The 22,468-nt window shown below is 39.7% G+C and overlaps 1 protein-coding gene across 7 annotated transcripts in view; it reads right to left on the reverse strand.

Annotated features, from left to right (window-relative positions):
• The window catches only part of C1QTNF7 (C1q and TNF related 7), a 106,270-nt gene that overhangs the window by 5,172 nt on the left and 78,630 nt on the right, over positions 1-22,468 (reverse strand). For 4 of the 7 annotated variants that reach the window (XM_035005278.1, XM_035005281.1, XM_035005280.1 and 1 more), the window contains one exon: positions 3,853-4,098. In XM_035005278.1, the coding sequence (XP_034861169.1) occupies positions 3,853-4,098 (246 nt within the window). Of the gene's footprint in view, positions 1-3,852; positions 4,099-12,924; positions 14,021-21,842; positions 21,905-22,468 lie in introns of those variants that run through there. The other 3 variants (XM_035005284.1, XM_035005282.1, XM_035005283.1) reach the window with 2 other exon arrangements.

Consider the following 22,468-nt stretch of genomic DNA (forward strand, 5'->3'; position numbering starts at 1 on the left):
AAAGAAAATATTCTTTTATTTTAATATTACATGTATATCAGCATATGAGCTTAATTATTTTTCAGTGATTTGGCAAATGTAGGAATGAAATGTTCTGGATAATGTAAATTTGAGGAGAATTAATGCTTTACCCTTAAAACATACAGTATTTTGTTTTAATAATTTTGGAAAGAGGCTGTTTAACAATTTATGATGCATAGAAGATTCTAATAATGAATGAAACCTTTTTTTCGTGATGGGATCAGTGTTAATACTGATCACAGAACTGTCCTCAAGCTCTAGGTGGCTTTTGTTGTGAAGTTGAAATTCCACTGGTCCCAGCCAGAATATACTCTGGTATATTTCTTGAAATAAGACCACAATAGTCTGATCTTTTGCTTCTTTTTGGTAGAAATAAAATATGAATACTATTTTACTGTTAAATTTACTTGTGAATTAAGGACCACATCTTCTAAATTGTTATTTTTATTTTCAATAGGAGCTTAACTTTTGCTGTCTCCATGAGTGATCTTTGACATATTAATAAAAAAACTTTTTGGCATCAGCAACAATTTTGACTCTTAAATTTCATTATGTACTCCAGTCCTCCTGCCTCTATGACTTTTGGCAAGTCACTTCTTGTCTGTGTTTCAAATACTCCACTTGCAATATGAAGAATTGGATTTAAGTCCAATCTCAGCATTTGGATTTTCTATGGTCATTGAAATAGATAGTCAAGGATTAACTATAATAACTTGAAGTAATTCTTCCTGTTTGCATGAGGGATTTACAGTTGTGCTAAGGGCCAATTAATGAATAATGGAAAGAAGGGATACATCACTCTCCCTCTTCCTATTCAGTTAGACATATGCTTGGGTAAAGAGGAGAATTATGGAATAGTGGTTAGTCTACACTTAGGTACTGACTAAGGATTTCTTCTTAGTTCTCTAGGAAATGGGCTTACAAAGATTTCTTCTTCAATGCTATTCCTTTCTCCCATCCATCCATCCATCCATCCATGGATTTATGTGTGCATGAATACATACATCTAAATCATGTAATATTGATTGACCATCCACTAATTGCCAGGCACTATGCTATGGGCTGAGTGGGACCTTGACATGAATGACACCTGTTCCACCCTCAAGCTAGCTGTTACTATGTATTATACTGTGATCTGCAAATATGGGTCATAGCTAAGTTCATGAATCTCTAAAGTCATACAATAAACTAGAATGATCTCTTTCATGAGGTGGTTCTAGTGTTATTTGAAGATATCTATAGGGTTGTGCATTCAGATTAAATTAAATGGTGGGATTATGCTACAAGAGTAATTGCTATAGACCAGAGAGGGAGGCAGATATGTTTAACAGAAAATTTCTAATTTGGTATAACAAATTCTGTACTTGTAATTTCAAGTATAGAAGTTGGACAAAACTATGCTTGATTCTGTTTGCACTTGGTTGGATGCATGTAATGGGCATGTTTACCAAGGGTACATGAATGAGAAAACATATGTGGTGTCATTCAAGGGGACAGAAGAATCAAAGGGTACCACCCATGTTGTGTCCAGTTCCAGCTGCATTAAAAGCTTGTCCCCAAAGCTGCAGAGCTCCATTACTGTTGTTTGTAAATGGGGTGTATTTTTCTTCATTGGTCATAAAGGCATTCCTACATTTCTTGGCTGTTACAGATTCTTGTATGTGGATTTGTGTATATTGGATTTAAGTCATCTCAGGTTGGGAAGTCATTTTATTTTTTAATTTAAATATTTTCACTGTAACATTATTATTATTGTTAATTATAAAGACTTCTAACAGGGTTATGGTAGACATTAAGTACTAAATGTAAAATTCCTGACACAGTTCTTAATAAATGGCCATGATGATGAGGATGATGAATATTATAATTATATGTTTCTATATTGGCATTGTCCTACAATGCACAGGATATCCATCCTACATAACTAATTATTTGGCCCCAAATGTCATTAGGGTGGAGGTTGAGAAACACTGGTATAGAATAATACCAGATAGCAATATGTACACAAGAATCTTGTTGAAGAATAATGCATGGGTGGATAGATGAATATGGGGCTGTAGCCAGCCTCATATGGTTAAAATTGTAGCAATTATGAACATTCAATTTAATCTGAACGTATAGCCACATACCTATTTTTAAATGACACTAGAACTACCTCATGAAACCCATCACTCATTTCTAGTTTATTATATGATTTCGGATATTCAGGAACTTAGCTATGACTCACGTTTGCAGAACATTGTGTGATACGTAACGACAGCTAACATTTCCTGAGTGCTTACCACATGGCAGCTTTTCTACCAAGTGTTTTGCATGTATTATTGTGCTTAATCATCACAATCAGCCTTACTACTTCCAATTTACAAATGAGGAAACTGAGGCTAAAAGTGGCTATTTGCCCAAGGATACTAAGTTAGTAATTGAAGGAGCCAAGATTTGAGCCTAAATCCTACGGACTCCGTTGTCTGCTTGGGTAAGCACTACATTATTGCTTCCAGACACAGTAAACTAAAAGTGTTGGTCATATGTAACTCTGATCCTGGTGTTCTTACAGGATTTCAAGGCTATTCATGATCATGACACAACAGTTAAGTTATATTCATAGGTGTTACCATAGATAAGATGTTGAACCTTTACCTAAAGATTTTTTAACTAATATTGAACAATATTCATACACATTTGGTAGCTACCAATTTTCCAAGTATTTTCTGTGTGCCAAATTCAGAAATGAATTATTATCCGGTAAATTGCATATATATTGTGCTACTGTTTCATGTAACACCAGTAAATCAGGTGCAATGACTAGATAGAGACTTATTTCTTAGAATGGATTAACTTTTCTCTTCCTATCTTTTGTCCAAGGCTTTAGACTCAGAAACTTGTTTTCAAAGATTGATGCCAAATCACTTCCTCTTTTAGAGTTAACCTGGCTTCTCTAGAATTTCAGTTCGGTTTACTCTGAAGGATCGCAGGGTCTGGCAATCTTCCTGGCCCAACTTACTTGTGGAGAAAAAGTAAAAATTACTGAAGTGGTAGAGGGCAATTGTGTTGCTGTAAAGAGCTATAAGAATCTACCTTTTTCAGCTGTTACAGGACAGGTGGGAAAGAGATGAGCCAGGAAAGGTGGGCTATACAGTGCTATTGTCATTTCATCTCTGAAAAGTAAAATCTAGAAGTCTTTCATGTAACTCTGCTCTGGATATTAGCGCAGAGCAGGATAGCACATGTGCTTTTGGTTCCTGGTTCCTACCTCTGCTTTGTCTGTCCATTTCCCTTCCTTGTCCATCTGTCTGCTATCCATCCATGCCCTTGCGCATGCAGACATTGCCCGCATGTCTAGTTGTGACTGCCCTGTGGTCTTGGGCATCAATGTTTGAATCCAGCTCTGCTGTTCACTAGCAGTGAACTTCCCTCTGCAGTAATTAATTTAACCATGTTATTGCTCTGTGTTCTCATCTGTAAAATGGCATCACTGAAAGAGTTGTCATTACAATAAAATAAGGTTGCACGTAAAGAGTTTCTCGAGCAGTATGCAAGGCATAGTGAGGGCTCAGTATTAATTATGATTAAGGAAAGTGAAGTAGAGAAGGGATTTCAGGAGCAATTCTTATTAGAAAAGGCAACAAAGAATGGAACAGTTTAAGGTGGGGGTGAACCAGAGGTGTTTATTCGTTTATTTTTAAAGATATATTTATTTATTTGAGAGAGAGAGAGTGTGTGAGCATGAGCGGGGGGAGCGGCAGAGGGAGAGGAGAGAGAGAGAGAGAATCCCAAGCAGACTCCCCACTGAGCACAGAGGAGCGGAGTTTAGGGAACTTCATTGTTCATTACCTGCAGCCCCCTTTTCACCTTTCTCTCCTTTCCTGCCGTCTCTACCATCTCGTCCTGGAAGGCCGATCCGACCATGGGGCCCCGGGGAACCATTTGCTCCAGGGGGTCCTGGAGGTCCAGGTAAGCCAGGGATGCTACAGATATATCTTGGGGAGTAGCTCTCTCCTTTGAACTGATTACCCCGAGGCTGTCCACTGGCACAAATGGCAAAACTTGTAACATAGAGCAAGATAAACATCTTTGGCTCTGGAAGAGAAACACAGGGACATAAGTGCACCCTTGGTGGGAGTTTTGGCATAAATGAACACGAGAATGGGCATCTGCAGTCACTCACTCCCGTGCTCACCTCTCCATGCGTGTATAAAATCCCAGTTTACTCTCATAATTCCCTTGGAAACTATTAACATATTACTTATAGAGAGATCTCAGTACCCCACAGAAGGGTTGGTGGAGATGAAGGATTGATTTAAACAATTTCAAAGTAAAGCCACTTGTTCCATTCTTTTTTCCTGTAGGGTCAATGACAGATTTTGAAAAATAATGCTTTCTTTTTGCAAAAATAATGCTTTATTTTTAGAAAATTAGAAATGCTTATGAATAAGATAAACATTAACATTATTCTCACCACTAGAGATAATTATAATTTACATTTTGATACACACATCCTTCTGGTCTTTCTATGCTGTGGAGGAAAGAGATATTATGCCACTCTTGTATTTTTTCAACCTTTTTCACTTAACAGTATATCATGAGCATCTTCCCATGTCAAAAATTATTCATAACATTAAAAAAATGTTGCATTTTTCTCCATTATCCTTTATGGACATGATTCTCTGTTGTAGGTATTTCCTTCCAGTTTTCTGCCAATATAAACACTATACTAGACATTGTATATCTAGTCGTTGCGTGCATCCATGATCATTCCCTTAGAATTTATGGGCTTTTTAAAGCCGGAGAAAAGAAGAGGCATTCTCAGGAAAACCATATTTTTCACTTGATAATCATGTGTAAAACCGATTAGTGTTAATTGGAGTACTGTGCATGTCCTGCAGGGAGGTCTCAAACTTTAATTTAAAATCTGCAGGATACAATGCCCTGGTGAACCATTAAGTGTTAGCACCAAGGCTCAATTAAAGAGCTGAGTGAAATTAAACCATGCATGGTGTCACGTGCTTCTAGGGAAGCAGACAACAGGTCTCTTCAGCTATGGTTTAATAGGACTTGGTTTTTCCCTCCACAAATAAGATCCTGAGAATGATGGATCATTTATTAGCATGACATTTGGCATATAAGCTGAGGGGTGGGTAGTATAGGCTGGAACACCTGATTTTCTAGGCTAAATGGTGCTTAGGATTAGCAGCTTTTTGGATGGGACAATGTATACACATGGTTTTAGGGCAGTGTAAATTAATAGTTTTGGGACAGTTGGACCTGTGCTTTAATAAGAAATCTCACAAACGCTTGATGTATATGCCTGGCATATACTCGCCCAAAGGAAATAATCATAAAATGTGAAAAAAAAATAGGATGGAGTTTCCTTGCTTTTGGACAGCCACATCAGAAAATCAACCGGGCACACTGCACCAGGTTTATGATACCCATGGGGAAATGGCAACATCTTGGAATTAGACCTAGAAATTTGCCAGAGCATAGGAATGACAAACTGAGAAAAGCACAGTGTGCACATATGGTTCAAAATAAACCTGATTCCTAGAAATCTTATTAGTGAAAAACTGAGGCAACTTACCCAAATATAGGCTCTGTATCCTTGACCAAATCTCCATGTCACCAGTGTCTCTCCCTGCACGTTCCCCCACCCTCAACTCCAGGAGAACATTTTTGCAGTGTACTGTCTCTGCTGTAACATGGCACAAACTCAAAATTACTGATCCCATTGCTCAACTGGGATTAAGGCACTTTCTGAGACGCCCAGAGGATCTCATAAAGATACCAGTCCTTTCAAGGGTGTTCCGGATGAAAAAAAAGGAAAGAACATTCTATCCATACCCTTGCCACAGTTAAAACAAACTACAGTGATTAAATTGCTAGCTTTTTCTTGTAAAAAACTGATTAAAGGAGGTTTTGAGGAGGAATTTGAAAGAGAAGAACATGCTCATAGGAGATACTCATAAAAAGGTGTTTAAAGAGACATGGAATGTGATCCTGTAGCCAAGGTCAGGATTTGGTTCTACAAGGGACTTGAAATTATGTGGAGAGAAGGTACTTTGGGCAGTGACATCTCAGACACTGGTGGATGCTGAAAACACAAACATGCCAATAGTGGGGGGATCAGTCTACAGAGAAGCTTGTGGTAAGGGTCCAGGTTATGGTGGGTAGAAGAAGCAGAAATTTTAAAGATGTGCTTGGAAGGATATTAATATTTCCAATAGCCAGGCAAAAATGTGCTCAAAGAAGGTAAAAATGAACACAACTGAAACAGACGTATTCATTGAACAAATGGTTTGCCTTTCATTGACAAATGCATTAGAATATTGTCTGTGCTGTAGTCTAAATGCTGGAAGCATCCCCAGTTAGAATTTTTTTTTTTTTTTTTAGATAGGGAGGGGACAAGAGGAGGGGCAGAGGGGGAGGGAGAGAGAATCTTAAGCAGGCTCTACGCTCAGAGCAGGGCTCCATCTCACAACCCTGAGATCATGACCCCAGCCAAAATCAAGAGTTGGATGCATAACCGACTGAGCCACCTAGGCACTCTCCCCTCCCCACCCCCCCGTCCCACCCAGTTAGAATTTTTGAAAGGCACTCAAAATGATTATCCATTGACCATCCTCATCGGAACACCAACATGATGTGGTGCCTGATGCATGAGGACAGCATGGTGGTAAGTGGCCACTTGAGTCTTGGGATTCAATTTACTAGGATAACAAAGGGCTGCGGGGTATGATGGAAAACTACAGTGGCATCACCCTGTAATGGTTCTTCATTTTACTTAAAAGTCAAAAGCCTTATGGTACATGGTCTTCAAGGCTCTCCTTGATTGGACACCCAACCTCCTAACTTCTCTGACTTCATCTTCCTCTTCTCTCCTTCCCACTCTCCAGCTCCAGTCGCTTTGAGAAACACCAAGGAATTCAGAGTGACTGAATTCAGATGAGAGAGTGAGACATGTTCTGCCTTAAGGCATTCATACTGTCTCTTCCCTCTGTCTAGAACTCTCTGCCCCAAGGTGTCTACATGTCTCACTCTCTCATCTCCCTGTGTGAGTCTGCTCAAATACCACCCTCTCCCTGACGCCAGTTCTTACACTATATTTAACATTGCAATCGCCTTTCATACCTCCTGACTGCTCCCCCATTCTGCTGTACTGTTTTCTCTTCTTCGTTGTACTCAACACCTCTAACTTACTAGATTATTATTACCTTTATTATGCTTTAAAAATATTGTATATCTCCATCTGATAGGATGTAATCTCCATGAGGGTCAGGGACTTTGTCTTAGTCATTGACTTCTACAACCATCTAGAACAGTGTTTGGCACAAAAAACTCAGGTTGTGGGCAAGGAAGGAGATTTTTTTGGGGGGCAGTTCTGAGTTTTGTGAAAAACAAGATGAAGAACCAGAGAGAATGGACTATGAGTCTATTACAAGGGAAGGAGAAAAGAGAGACTTAAAGAAATATTCTGGAGGTTTGTGGGTCCCTTTCACCGTGTTTGAAAAATACAAACAAAAGACTTGAATTGTTTTCATTTTGCATAGTCTAGAGTATTTAGAAGTATTTTAAATATTTACTTTTTTTTGGGTATACATAGAACATGCACATTTATAAAATTAAAAAAAGTGTATGCAATGAAAGTAAATCTCTTCTCCCTCTTCCCAGTCTTCCAGACATGCAGTTTCCCTCTCTAGAGGAAATCACTGTTGCTAGTTTATTGTGTGTCCTTCTTCCATGTTGGCACACTATATGCAACTTTCTGTACCTAGCCTTTTCAGGTAGCTAAGAGATTTTCTCTTTATCTATCTATCTATCTATCTATCTATCTATCTATCTATCTATCTATCCACTGTACATAGTTTATGATATGAACAGCAAATAGCTTTTCCCAGTTTGCCTTTTCATTTTATTCAAAGCATTTAAGAATATTTTTATCATAGGGCGCCTGGGTGGCTCAGATGGTTAAGTGACTGCCTTCGGCTCAGGTCATGATCCCGGAGTCCTGGGATGGAGTCCCACATCGGGCTCCCGGCTCAGCGGGGAGCCTGCTTCTCCCTCTGACCCTGTCCCCTCTCATGCTGTTTCTCTCTCAAATAAATAAATAAATAAATAAATAAATAAATAAATAAATAAGAATATTTTTATCATAAAAACATTCCTGGGACACCTGGGTGGCTCAGTTGATTAAGCCTCTGCCTTTGGCTCAGGTCCTGGGACTGAGCTCCATGTCAAGGTGGGGGGGGGTCCCTGCTCAGCAGGGAATCTGCTTCTCCTTCTCCCTCTTCCTCTGTCCCTCCCTCCCAACTTAGACTCTCTTTCTCTCGTGTTCTCTCTCTCATGCTCTTGCTCTCAAATAAATAAATAAAATATTTAAAAAACCCCAACATTCTTGAAGTTCAATTTATTGTTTTTAAAAGGCCTTCCTCCCTTCAAGATAATAAAAAGATTTTTCCCACTTTCAGTTCTTTTGTTGTTTCATTTGTTCACATTTAATATTTGACCCATTAGAATGTTTCTTTTTTTTTTTTTTAAAGATTTTTATTTATTTATTTAACAGAGAGAGAGAGAGAGCACTAGTAGGCAGAGTGGCAGACAGAGGGAGAGGGAGAAGCAGGCTCTCCGCTGAGCAGGGAGCCCAGTGCGGGGCTCGATCCCAGGACCCTGGGATCATGACCTGAGCCAAAGGCAGCCGCTTAACTGACTGAGCCACCCAGGCGCCCCTTTTTTAAAATTTTTTTCAATTGAAGATTTATTTATTTGAGAGCAAGAAGGAGAGAGAGAGAGAGAATCTTAAGCAGACTCTGCACTGAGCGTGGAGCCTGATGCAGGGCTCAATCTCACCACCCTGAGATCATGACCTGAGGTGAAACCAAGAGTTGGACACTTAACTCTGCCACCCAGGTGCCCCTAGAATGTTTCTGATAACAAGTGTGAGATAGGGATCCAACTGTATATTTTCAACACCCTTATATTGAATAATCCATCCTTCACCCATTTTCCCACTGGTTTGCAGTGAACTTGGTTATTTTGGCTGGGACTGAACTATGCGGGTCATGGCTTTATAAACATTACAATATTTTTGAAAAAATCTCTTTATTGAGATTTAATTTACACACCATAAATTTGGCCAGTTTGAAGTATACAACTCAACGTACACTATAATCCAATTTTAAATCGTTTTCAAAACTACAAAAAGAAACCTCATACACATTTGCAGTTACTCTTCATACAAAATATTTTGAAGGATTGCATTGAATATGCAAATTTATGTAGAATATGTGTTAAAATGTATTTTTTCCAACATCACTCTCTTTTGGAGTGAGAAAATCAAAGCTCTGGAAATATTGTTAATCTTGAACAGAGCTGTCCTGGGATGTTAATGTATCCTATTTTTCTGTAGGGATTACAAAGTAACAGGTTTTTAGTTTTTTAAACCTCTTTTTACTTTGTGGTAATTTAGATTTCACAGGCTTTATGTTAATGTGTATTTTGAATTTGTAAAGCATGAATGTCGTATATAGTGTTTTGTAAGACTTTTAGCGATAGAACTCTTTGTTCTTGCCAAACGAGCCATGAAAAATACTTGGAGAAATACTGAATAAATCACTGCAAATATTGAACTTTTAGACAATGCACCCACAGATTGAGATTCCTTTTTTTAAAAAGTAAAATAAACCCATGTATATACAGTCAACTAATATTTGACAAGGAAGCCAAAAATACTTCCTTCATGGGGAAAGAATAGTCTCTTCAGTAAAATGGTGCTGGGACAATGATATTTACATGCAAAAGAATGAAATTGGATCCCTAACTTACACCCCTCAAAAGATCAACTTGAAATGGATTAAAGATTTAAATATAAGACCTAAAACCATAAAACCTCTAGAATAAAACATAGGGAAAAAGATCCTTGACATTGGTCTTGGCAACAGTATTTTTGGATATGACAACAAAACATAAGCAACAAAGCAAAAACAAACAAGTGGTACTACATCCAACTAAAAAGCTTCTGCATAGGAAAAGAAACTTGCAACAAAATGAAAAAGCAATCTACAGAATGAGAGAAAAAAACTGCAAACCATGTTAATGAAAGTTAATATCCAAAATATAAAAGGAACTCATACAACTCAACAGGAAAAACCAAATAATCTGATTAGAAACGGACAAAAGATCTGAATAGACATTTTCCCAAAGAAAACATATAAATGGCCAACAGGTACATGAAAGATGCTCAACATCATTAGTCATCAGGGGAATGCAAATCAAAACCACAATGAGATATCACCTTACGTTTGTCAGAATGGTTATCAACAAAAAGAAGGGATAACAAGTTTTGCTGAGGATATGAAGAAAAGGGAACCTTTGTGCACTGCTGGTGAGAATGTAAATTGGCATAGCCACTATGGAAAACAATATGGAGATTTCTCAAAAAATTAAAAGTAAAACTACCACATGATCCAGGAAACCCACTTCCGCATATATATCCAAAGGAAATGAAAACAGGATCTCAAAGAGCTGTCTGCAGTCCCACATTTATTGCAGCATTATTCACAATAGCCACGACATGGAAGCAAACTAAATGTCCATTGACAATCGAATAAGGAAAATGTGGTATATATACAATGGAATATTATTCAGCCATAAAAAGAAAGAAATCCTGCCATTTGTGACATCATGGATGAACCTTAAAAGCATTATACTATGTGAAATAAGTCAGAGAAAGACAAATACTACATATGAACTAACTTATATGTGGAATCTAGAACACTGAACTCACAGAAACAGAGAGTAGAATGGTGGTTGTCAGGGTCTGGCAGGTGGGGGAAATGGGGAGATGTTGTTGAAATAATACAAACTTCCACTTATAAGCTGAATACGTTTTGGGTATCTAATGTGCAGCATGGTATCTATAATGAACAATACTGTCTTCTTGTATACTTGAAAGAGAATAGATCTTACTGCACGTGATTACTACACACAAAACAATATTCTTACTGCACACAAAAATGATAATGATGCGAGGTGATGGATGGTGTTAACTAATCTTGTAATAATCATTTCACAATACATACAGGTATCAAACCTTCACATTGTAGAACTTCAACTTATACAATGTTATATGTCACTTCTATCTCAATAAAGCTGGAAAAAAATGCAGTTGGTAGAATGTAAAATGGGGCACTGCTGTGCAAAATGGTAAATTAATTCCTCAAAAAATGTAATCTAGAATTACCATATGATCTAGCAGTTGCACTTCTGGGTATATATCTGAAAGAAGTGAAAACAGGGACTCAGATATTTGTACATCCATGTTTATAGCAGCAATCTTCACAAGAGTGATCAACAGATGAATAGATGAACACAATATGGTATATACATACAATGGAATATTATTATTCAACCATTAAAAGGAAGGGAATGTTGACCCATTCTACAACATGGAGGAATCTCGAGAACTTTTTGCTAAGTGAAATAGGCCGGTCACAAAAGGACAAATACTATATGATTTTTACCTATGGATGTATCTAGAATAGTCAAGATCATAGGGACAGAAAGTCAAGCGGTGGTTACCAGGGGCTGGGGAGTGGGGTGGGAGGTTCATGTTTAATGAGTGCGAAGTTTCAGTTGGTGAAGATGAGAAAGTTCTGGAAACGCACGGTGGTGTGATGGTTGTAAAACACTGTGAATATACTTGCTGCCCCAGAAATGTATGCTTCAAAGGTAAAGTATATGTGATGTCTATTTCCCCACAATACAAAATACCAAGTGAACAAAATAAGATGAATTGAGATGCAGGGAACCTGCTAGTATTTTTATGACTGTGCTGGGTGTTCTAAAACATTGTTTACTTCATCGCTACACTGCTTTTATGCAGTAGGTGATACTATCTCCATTTTACAAATAAGAAAATTGAGACTTTGAGGGATCACATTCACACAACCGTAAAATGGCAGAGGCAGGATTTGAACTGAGCTCTTTTTGTCTCCAAACTCTCCTGTTTTCTCCCACATCATGTGAGGGAACTGTAATATTACTTCATGACAAAGGGCTGGACTTGATTATTAATTCGACTTGAGAATGTATTCTGCCTGGAAATCATTAGGAAAAAGATAGGTAACTAGGGGTGGCCAAAGCATGACATATCCTTGGCCTGCAGAGGAAGAGATTTCACAACAGCAGGCTCTATCCTTCTCTAGCTGCACTAGGAGTGGCTCTAGGAGTGAGCAAGACAGGGTGGGGACCTGAGGTGTTCACGTCCCAGCTGCCTCTGGTGTGTGGTTCCTCAGCTCTGCCCTTGGGGCTCCAGTCTCCCTCCTTGGAACTGCCTCTCCTGCTGGCCATGGAATTCCTTCCCTTCTGTCACTATGCAGCAAGCAACATCTCACACCCACGTTGTGTTATGGCTATCTATCTAACTGGCTTTTTCTCCACCAAAATATAAACTCTGTGCCACCAACATTTTTAGGACCAAGACTGGTCTGCAGTGGAGGCTCAACAGAGGTGGGATGAAGAAAATATTCATTCATCAATATCTCCTTAAAGAACAGCTTGTGATTTACAAAGCTTTGGCTGCTTTATATAAAGTGCTACAATGGCACAACAGTAAAAAAATGCTGACATTTGGCAAACATTTTGTAGTCTACGGAGCAATGTTAAGTCCGTATCATCTTTCCAAAAGACCCTTTTGTGGTAGATCGGACAGGGAACTGATGTCTCAAGAACTCAGGTAACTTGTCTATGGCCACACAGCTCATGTCAGACTAGAGATTTGAACCCAGGCCTTCAGTTTCATGGAATTTTCTAGCAGAGCTGTCTGTTTAATAAACTCAGAAAGCTACCGTAATGAAATGGGCCACTGCATCTACATTTGCCAAAGTTCTATAAAAAGAGTAAACACCATACCTTGCTCTGGGTTGGTGGGTTGCTCCAGGATTCTAAATCCACAAGAGACTGAGGATCTTTCATGAGAGCTTCAGCGAAAAACTTGCTTTGGTACCAGACAGAAAAAGAGATCCAAGTTCTCAGAGGTTTCCAAATAGTTGTGCTAAAAATAATTTTCTCCTTTAGTCCCAAAGAGCCAAAGGCCCTGGAAGTCATTCATGGGGTGAGGCTCAATCAGGGGCTGGTCAAAATTATGGTTTTGTTTGAGATAAACCTTAAGCTCCTGCTTTCTTTTACTGGTACTTTTAGAGGTGCCTCCATCTCTGTGTGTCGTGGCCTCTTTTTCAGATTTGTTTACTTAAGTTTTTCCCTCTTCATTTGTTTTCCACTGGGTGGAAGTTTCAGGAAAAAAATTACTCACTGACTGGAAATTAGTTGTTAACTTAGAGAAAAGAGTTATTTCCTATTTGAGAATTTTCAAGGTAGAATCTTCAAATTCTGGAGATTGGGTGTTGTCTCATGGAACAAACAAGGAGAGGTGGTAAATATTCTTGGTAAATATGGCGGGAAAGGGGCCCCTCATCCTATGTGCTATGAAGTGGAAGAGGCTTATGAGCACTGCACTGATCTTTTCTTTGTTCTCTGCTGAATGGGTAAATGATTGGGTATTTTTAGAAGACTGATATGTCTTTGTTACTATAGAGAACTGATCATAACAACTCAAAAGGCAGAATGGTTCTCCAAAGCCTGTGACTACTCATCTTCGATGCAATCAATTTCTTTGTTTCCTTCTGATACGTACTTCTCAAATCTCCTTAGCAACAGCAATATATAATTCATGATGTCATTTATGGAAATTCAGTGACTGAAAAATCTTGTTTTTATCTTGCTTTCCCTACCATTCTTCTCAAGCATTTGAGAATGTTAATTGGAAGAAGTATTTTCAAAGTTATTGAAGTAGACATTGATGATAAATTTGACCAAGAAGATGGATGGGCTCCCCATCCCGATAATCTTCATTTTTGCCCTAGCTATCCACCCTCCCACCTGGAGGAAATAGTCTTTTGAATTTGTTGCCTGTCCAAAATATGAATGCTATCATAAGGTAGTAAAAACCACATGCTGGGCACAGAAGTGAGCAGGTTTTTGCTAAATTAGAGTAGGATTTTTTTTTCAGTTGAGTAGATTTGAGATGTAGCATTTTGTCAGTGTAAGGTGTAGGGTATATCACTTGATATATTTATATATTGTAATATGATTGTTGTTGTCATCATATTACATAGTTATAGTACAATAGTATTGTCTATATTCACTATATTGTGCCTTAGATCTCTAGGGCTTATTTACTGCTCGTTACAAGTTAATACCCTTAAACACCTTCAGTTTTATCCTCCTCCTCCTCTGATAACCACCATTTTGTAGAGTATGATCTTAATCAGATGTCCCCGGGTTTGTCTTCTCATCCTCAAAATGAAATGGTATCTTTCATTATTTCTAAGTTTTCTCACAGTTCTTAATATTCTCCAACAAAGTGCTTGTGCCTGATGAGATTGAATTTGTAAAAAAATGTCCCTTATATACATATGGGTAGAGATACAAGTCACCTTAAAGGAGATATTTATTGAGAAAAGTCACTCAAGTGACTCTTTTAGAGCTGTGCATATAAGGAGGCACTTGGCAGCAGCTCAATGAAAGTTTTTCCTCTCAGGGATTTTTGGCTAGAGAGGTGTTGAGATTATTTGCTTAAATGGTCTTCTAGAAGGAAGGAACCAAGGGTCCAATTCCTCTCTATGATGCAAATTTAAGGAAATTAGTCATGGACTATAGGGTTGGCCTGGTTCAAAGCTGGTCATCAAGAAAGGACGCGGTAGATCACAGAATGAAACTGACCAGGAGGTAAGTGAGAATCTGGACAAAAAGGCCAAAAGCATTTTGGGGTGGTGGCTTTGGTACAGTATATGAATGAGCCTGCAAGTTTGTCTGCTTTCATTCATTCTGTCAGAGCAGATATCCTTTGGGGGACGGTGGTTAAACACACAGTGGTGGATTAAAAGGATTATTATATTGGAACTTAGTAAGGGGGTACTATGGAGTCAGCAAGAGCATCCCCTACAAAAGCATCTACTGGAATGTGCATGACTAGTGTTTAACTGTGTCACCATTTGGTGGCAGCTAAATCAACTGGAAGGGTGGGCAATCAAAGGTGTTTTTCTTTTTTTTTGTATGTTTTACCTGGGTTGGAAGTAGGAATGCCTCCTTTGAACCAAGCAAGTCTCTAGAATTCTTAGGTTGTTCATGGAGGGGAGGATTGAGGTCTTGAGTAATCTACATGCTAATAAAAGCAAATGGGATCCTAGCAATTCAATGAAAGAAAAGAAGGGCATGACCAGATTGAACTTAAACAGGCAAAGCAGGTCACTGGGGTAAAATGCTTCCATTAGTTCAATACCAGTAGAATATCACACATAACCCTTTGTCATGTGTAGGGCTGGACTTGACTCTCTAACTTCAAGGAATCTCCCCTTCTAAGAGGCTGAACTAGAACACCAGTCCTTACAAGCTGAATTTCAGGTGTTTCAGCCTTTGGATGTGTTAATTTATTTATATAAAGTGATGGCTTTTCAATGGGCTTTTCTCATTCACTCTTTGAAATAGCACAATCTCTGCCAAAGAACTTAGAAATAGTTTCTTGACATCCAAAAGAGACAGGTGTATTCTTACGTTACTGCCTTACCCTGCCTGAGTATTGATACAATTTATGGGTATTTATATTTGCTTTCCTGTGTCGTTCACAACTTCCTTAATTTCCCTTTAATATTTGATGATAAAGTTTCTTATATTATTAAGATATTTTTTTCTGTTCTGCAATATTAGATTTTAAAAATTATTTTTATCTCAGATAACTCATTATAATCTGTATCTTCTCAGACATATTCTTCTTCACAGAGAACTAGCCTTTGAAATTGTCTCCTACAGCATTCAGAGCTCTGATGGGGCTAAAGCTTGTTAGTGACTATTTCACTCAGCTTTTTTGATGCTTTTTTTAGAGATTGTGAAAGCGATGGGTAAAATAATATGCTGCAGGGAGTATTAGCTGAGAGTAAAAAATCAGATTCTGTTTTTACCTGCCAGTCATGCCAAAGCCAAGGTCTTCCTCTGCCTTTCCTATGCAGAGTTTTTCCTCTCAGCTTGTGCTTTGGTTTTCCTGTTTTTAACTCACTTATCAGCTGAAGTCAGTTCAATCTAGACCAATCCAATCAATGTCCACAGAGCATTTAACAGTGTGCTAGTTCAGCTCTCAAAAAAAGGTTCAGGTTTGTAGTTTTGCCATTTTTTTTTTTTTGGTGTAAATACTCCCTTGATGGGGGGGCATGTATTTTTTTGAATTAACATTTTTATTTTCTTTGGGTAGATAACCAGTGGTGGAATTATGGGATCATATGGTATTTTTAATTTTTTTGAGGACCTCCATACTGTTTTCCACAGTGACTGCACCAATTTACATTCCCACCAACAGTGCATGACAGTTCCTTTTTCTCCATATCGTTGCCAACATTTGTTATTTCCTGTCTTTTTTATTTTAGCCATTCTGATAGGTGTAAGGTGATGTCTCATAGTGGTTTTGATTTGCATTTCCCTGATGATGAGTGATTAAAAAAAAAAAACAAAAAACACCTCCCATCATGGCCAATTTCAAGCCACCAACCTGAGCTTGACTAAATGCAAAGTTGGGAAGATATGTGCAGAATTGGCCTTTTTGCTAAGTACTAGAATTATTAAAAAAAGGTTCTAGCTGATATACAATGAGCACTTATATGCTACAACATTACATCCTGTTGAGGTGAATAATTTTATCATCCTTCTTTTAGAGATGAAGACTGTAGGCAGTCTGATCCACAGTTGGCCCACCCAACCACTATACCATATACCTCCCCAGGGTGTTGCTAACTTTACAAGATCAGGTTCCCTCATCCAAAGAGCTTTCAGGAAGGTGGAATGCACACCTGACTCCTCCTCCTCCCTGGAGCACTAGATTCTGTCTGGAATCTAATCTCTTTATTGTCTCAGCGCCTTACTTATTTCATCTCCTCTGGCTTGCAAGTTCCTGCTAACCGTGTCTTCCCCATGCCCCTTTCTTCATCTGCTCACATTCTTTATCCTTATCCATTGCTTTGTCCAGAAAGTCTCCTTGATGCTTCAGAAAGTCTCCCTGATGCTCTCCATCAGGTACAGTCTTGTCTTCCCTTGAACCCTCCTGGCACATTATTTGAACCTTTCTTATGCACTTTAGCTCATGGATTCTCAATTAGGTCTATTGGTTCAGCATATCAGCAAATTAGGTCAAAAAAGTTGTATTTTTCAAAAGGTCTATGAGTAATTCTTTTTTTTTTTTTAAAGATTTTATTTATTTATTTGACAGAGAGAGACACGGTGGGAGAGGGAACACAAGCAGGGGGAGTGGGAGAGAGAGAAGCAGGCTTCCCGCTGAGCAGGGAGCCTGATGTGGGGCTCCATCCCAGGACGTTGGGATTATGACCTGAGCTGAAGGCAGACGCTTAATGACTGAGCCATCCAGGCGCCCCTCTATGAGTAATTCTGATGGGCAGCCAGGCTTTGGGAATCTTTGTCTGAACTTCTCTTGTTCAAATGATGCCCTGTTTGTTAGTTCTTCCAAACCACAGGGTTCCAGTCATACAAATCTGGTCTTCTCCCTTTTTCCTCTTGTTCTTCTATTCATTACCTCATCACATATTTATTGAGCTGTTATTATATGCTAGCTACTGAATGCTTGGTCTTGGTATTCAAGGGAGAGTATACCTAGAGTCCTTATAGAGGAAAAATTTAGTGGAGAGACAGACATTCATTAAATAATCACAGAACTATGTTTAAGAGGATGTTAATTTGGACTTCCCATCATCTTGGAGTTTCAACTTAGAACTCAAAGCAAGGAATAATGGACAATCAGTGTCCACACATCCATTTAAGGCTTGCTAAGAACAGCTGGATCTGACACTGACCAGTATCTACTTTCCATCCACATAAAAGAAAACTAGAAGTTAAAAAATGATTAATGGTTGGAGACAAAGCCTTCAAAGTAGAGAGCTGTTAGCTGATAAGGGAGTGCTGATGAGTTCTCCCCTCCTTTCCTATGAGGGAGGTAAGGGAAGAGTGATACCCACTCTCCAGCCAAGAGATCACTGATAGGGTGAAAGGTGCCTGCAAGAAAGAAGCTGTTTATTCTCCAGTTGGATGTTTAACTAAACTGTGAAGCTAAAAGGCTTGCAGTTTTCACAGGATCAGAGACATGTGATAAACAGGTTCTGGGTGAGCTTGGCCCACCCCTGGAGGTTGATGTCTTATGGGTTCATAGAAACTAGAGAATTCTAGTTCTATAAAGGCAGAAGGCTGTCAGAGAAGGGAGCCAGTGTAGGGGAAGCCATTAGAGAGACAAAGGTACATGAGTTTCCTAAGAGGCAGGTGGTACTGGCGATGAAGCTGGGATTGGGCCATCTAGATGGGAGCTTAAGCCAGGACAGAGTCCTCCTAGAGCTAGGTAGCCAGTAAGAAGTCACTGAGTACATCACTGAGTGCAGAAGCTGAGGCTGGTGTGGGGCAAAGCAAAGTACCAACCAAAGAGTGAATCACCCATTCAGGGAACTGTGTAGCATGGAGGTCTCTCAGAAAGTTTCTAATGACCCTGGGAATATGTTCAACGAGAGAGAGCTGGCATTTGAAGATGAGGCACAACCTGTGTGTGGCAGGAGAGAACCATGCAAATAGCACAAACTGAGCAAAAATACTTTGATCATGTTTTTCTAATTCTTTTATGCTCTAATCTGACTCTAGACATGTTCAAAGTGGAAGGAGGGAGAAGAGATGGGGGAAGAGTGAAAAACCATAGCAGATCCTGAGCTGAAGGCATGGAAAAGGGAACAGGCTGTATTTTGGATGTGAAATGAAAGTTATGATTTAGATTTGTCTTTTTAATATCTGAAAATGAGTCACAATTAAATAATGAAACTGGGTCATGTAATTGAAAATGACCAGAAAGTTAAGGAATTTGCCTGAGATGTCATGAAAGGACAAGGAAGAAGGATCCAAAAGAATTTGACTAGAATAAGTGATGGGAGAAGAATGAAGTTGTTTCTCACTTATATCAAGGACAGATAAGGTCATCTGATAAATTCATTAAACTCTAGAGAGTGTTCTGAAGGAAAGGTGAGGGGTGTTTCAGGAGTGTCTAGCAGGGTGACATAACTGAGACAATGGATCAGGGAGGGCCTGCCTTGAGATATGGCATCTGGCCTGAAATATGAAATAGGAGCTGACATTAACCAGTAAGAGGTTGTGAGAAAACACTTTCAGGCTGAGGGATTGCCATGTGCAAAGGTCCTGTGGTAGAAGAGGATAATTTTGAAAGAAGGCCATTGAGAAGGAGCAAAGGAGAGCATGAGACTGGAGGGAGGATGGCTCTCCTGGCCATGGAAAGTTCTAGTCTTTTTCCTGGGATAATAGGATCCCCTGAAGGACTGTGAACAGGATTTTATGAGTCAGGCCATCAACTATCTCTCAACCCTGATAGGTTACAATAATGAGTATGGTATACATTGAGGTGATGCCTGTTGGCCACTTTCTCGGCTTTTCAGTGTGGTTTCTGAGCCCAGTTGCTTTCATTGTAGGGAAAGAAGAGAGTTCTTATGAGAAAATTAGTTTGCAAGTTCACTCACTCGTTGAATGAACAAATGTTATTATTATTTTTTAAGATTTTATTTATTTATTTGAGAGAGAGAGAGAGAGCATGAAGGGGGGGAGGGTCAGAGGGAGAAGCAGACTCCCCGCCGAGCAGGGAGCCTGATGTGGGACTTGATCCCGGGACTCCAGGATCATGACCTGAGCCGAAGGCAGTCGCTTAACCAACTGAGCCACCCAGGCGCCCCTGAATGAACAAATGTTATTGACCCCTACTGTGTGTCAGGACTTGTCCCAGGCCCTGGGGATCAGAGTTGAAAGAGGAAGAGAGGACCCTGATGTGCACAGAGTTCATATTCCAGCAAGAATTTCACACCATTGGAGAAGGAAGGACCCTCAGAGGGCATCAGCCTGATTTTCCCATTTTACAGACCAGAAAACAGATGCAGTGAGAAGTGACTTGCCCAAAGTTTACAATTACATATGATGTTAGAATTAGAACTCAGGTCCCTGTATGATTTTCAAGAGTCACTCCTTGCATAGCATAGCCTCTCATCAAGCCCTCATTCCTAACTTCACATGGAGAAGACACTGCAGTATTCTTTATATATAGAAATATCCATTACTGGGGATAATTGAGAATTAACAAATAGCATTGTTTCCAACCATAATACTCGATCCTTGCCTGGATGTCCAAAATATCACCTCTCATATTTTAAATCATAAGAAATGTTTTCAAATTTGCAGAACATTTCAAACATACATGAAAGTGATGCACACTGATGCCCCAGGCACCCGGCTGCCAACTGCAAGTTACCCAAGGGGAATATTGTTTCCTCGGTGCCCTATTCGCTTAGGCTCCCTTCCCCCCAACCCTTGCATTTGGTATGTTGTGAAGCAAATTTCCATACATCATATCATTTATTCCGTAAATATTTCAGAAAACTTAGGAATTTTTATCATCTTGGATAACAAATAGCAGAGTGATTGACACCCTGCAGCTCCATCGGCCCTTGAGACTTCTTAATCAAAAACGAGCATATTTTAGCTAAGTCAAAAATGTCTTAAAAGCACTTTACTCACAGACTGCCATAGTGTGCACTAAAAGTTCTGAAATGTAATTTTTATGGGGCTGTCAAGCTTTTTCAGGGACGTTTTCAGAGTGCAGTGGGAGCTCTCTGATGACCCGTTACAGAAATTCCAAGAAGCTGTGAGCTCAGTAGGGAAGGCCTCGCAGAGCTGGTCTTCCACGCCGCCGCACGTCCAGGATGGGCCCTGTTGCTGCCAGGTGCTGCAGTGTTTGGTTTTCACTAACAAAACCTGTCAAACTGTCCTGAGATTGTTTAGCAAACACCGGAGAACCAGTGCTGTTTTCAAAATGTCAGGTAATCCTGGAGTCTTGGCAGGTGAAGGCTAACGGGGTGATCTGAGTTGCCTTGGGAGCTGAAGAGTCCCTCGGCACAGAATGGGGCAGGTCAGCCCAGTAGGTGTGTGTGCAAGGCTGGGCATTGCTGCTTCCATCCCCTCTATGGTGCCGTCCATCGAGAGAGGCGGGGGGAGAACTTGGGCAGCGACAACCGGGCTGACAGACCACGAGAGCAAACCCTCTGTGTGTCTGCTTCACAACCCCTATGCTCCAGGTTGTTCCAACTTCAGTTTGTACACTTCCCTGAGAAATATGGGGCATATGAAAGCTGCTGTATCTTTGTGTGTGTGCATGTTCTTTTTTCTTTTAAACATTGAGATATGATCGGCATATAACATTATATCCGTTGCAGGTGCATAGCATAGTGATTCAGTATATGTGTCTATTGTGACATGGTCACACGGTCTAATTAGCATCCATCACCACACATAGTTACAAATTTTTTTTTTTTCTTGCCAGGAGAACTTTTAAGATTTGCTCTCTTAGCAACTTTTAGATGTAGAGTGCAATGTCAACTATAATCCCCGTGCTGTACATGGCACTCCCAGGACTTATTTATTTTATAATTGTATGTTTGTACCCATTGGCCCCCTTCACGTATGTCACCCATCCTCTCCACCCCCAGCCTCCGAAACTCCCAATCTGCTTTCTGTAGGATGAGTTTGGGTTTTGTTTTTAGACTCCACATATAAGTGAGATCGTATGGCATTTGTCTTTCTATGTCTGACTTATTTCACTTAGCATAATGTCCGTCCATGTGGTGGCAAATGGCAGGATTTCCTTCTTTTTTATGGCTGAATAATATTCCATTGTATATACATACCACATTTCCTCTATCCATTCATCCATCGATGGACACTTAAGCTTGTTTCTGAGATGCCGCATCTTTGAATGATGAAAAATAAAAAGATAGTTACCATTTATCAAGCGTTTATTGTGCCAAGGCACCGTCCTAAGCACTTTATATGTATTTCTTGGTTCTTCTTCTTTTTTTTAAAAATTTTTTAAAAAGATTTTATTTATTTATTCATAAGAGACAGAGAGAGAGAGGCAGAGGGAGAAGCAGGATCCCCAGGAGCGGGAAGCCCGATGTGGGACTCGATCCCAGGACCCTGGGATCATGACCTGAGCTGAAGGCAGATGCTCAACCATCTGAGCCACCCAGGCGCCCTGGTTATTCTTTACCATGAGCCCCAGGAGGTAGCTGCTAGGACTTCTTCATGGTGCACAAGGGGACCGAAGTTAGGGGCAGATTGGCAGTGCTGGTGAGGGGCAGAGCTGGACTCCAAAACCCTCCTCCTCCCCAAACCAACAGCCTCCAATCAGCCTCCTGGTTTCTTCTACTATAAAGCTTTCCTGCCCCTCTGCCTGTCTTTGAGACTCTGCCAAAATGCAAGTGATGGTGGCTCACTCCCTTGCTATAGCAAGTTCAGAATAAATAGCCTTTTC

Source organism: Mirounga leonina, unplaced genomic scaffold (genome assembly GCF_011800145.1).
Source record: "Mirounga leonina isolate KUSES-001 unplaced genomic scaffold, KU_Mleo_1.0 Mir_129, whole genome shotgun sequence".
NCBI lineage: Eukaryota > Metazoa > Chordata > Mammalia > Carnivora > Phocidae > Mirounga > Mirounga leonina.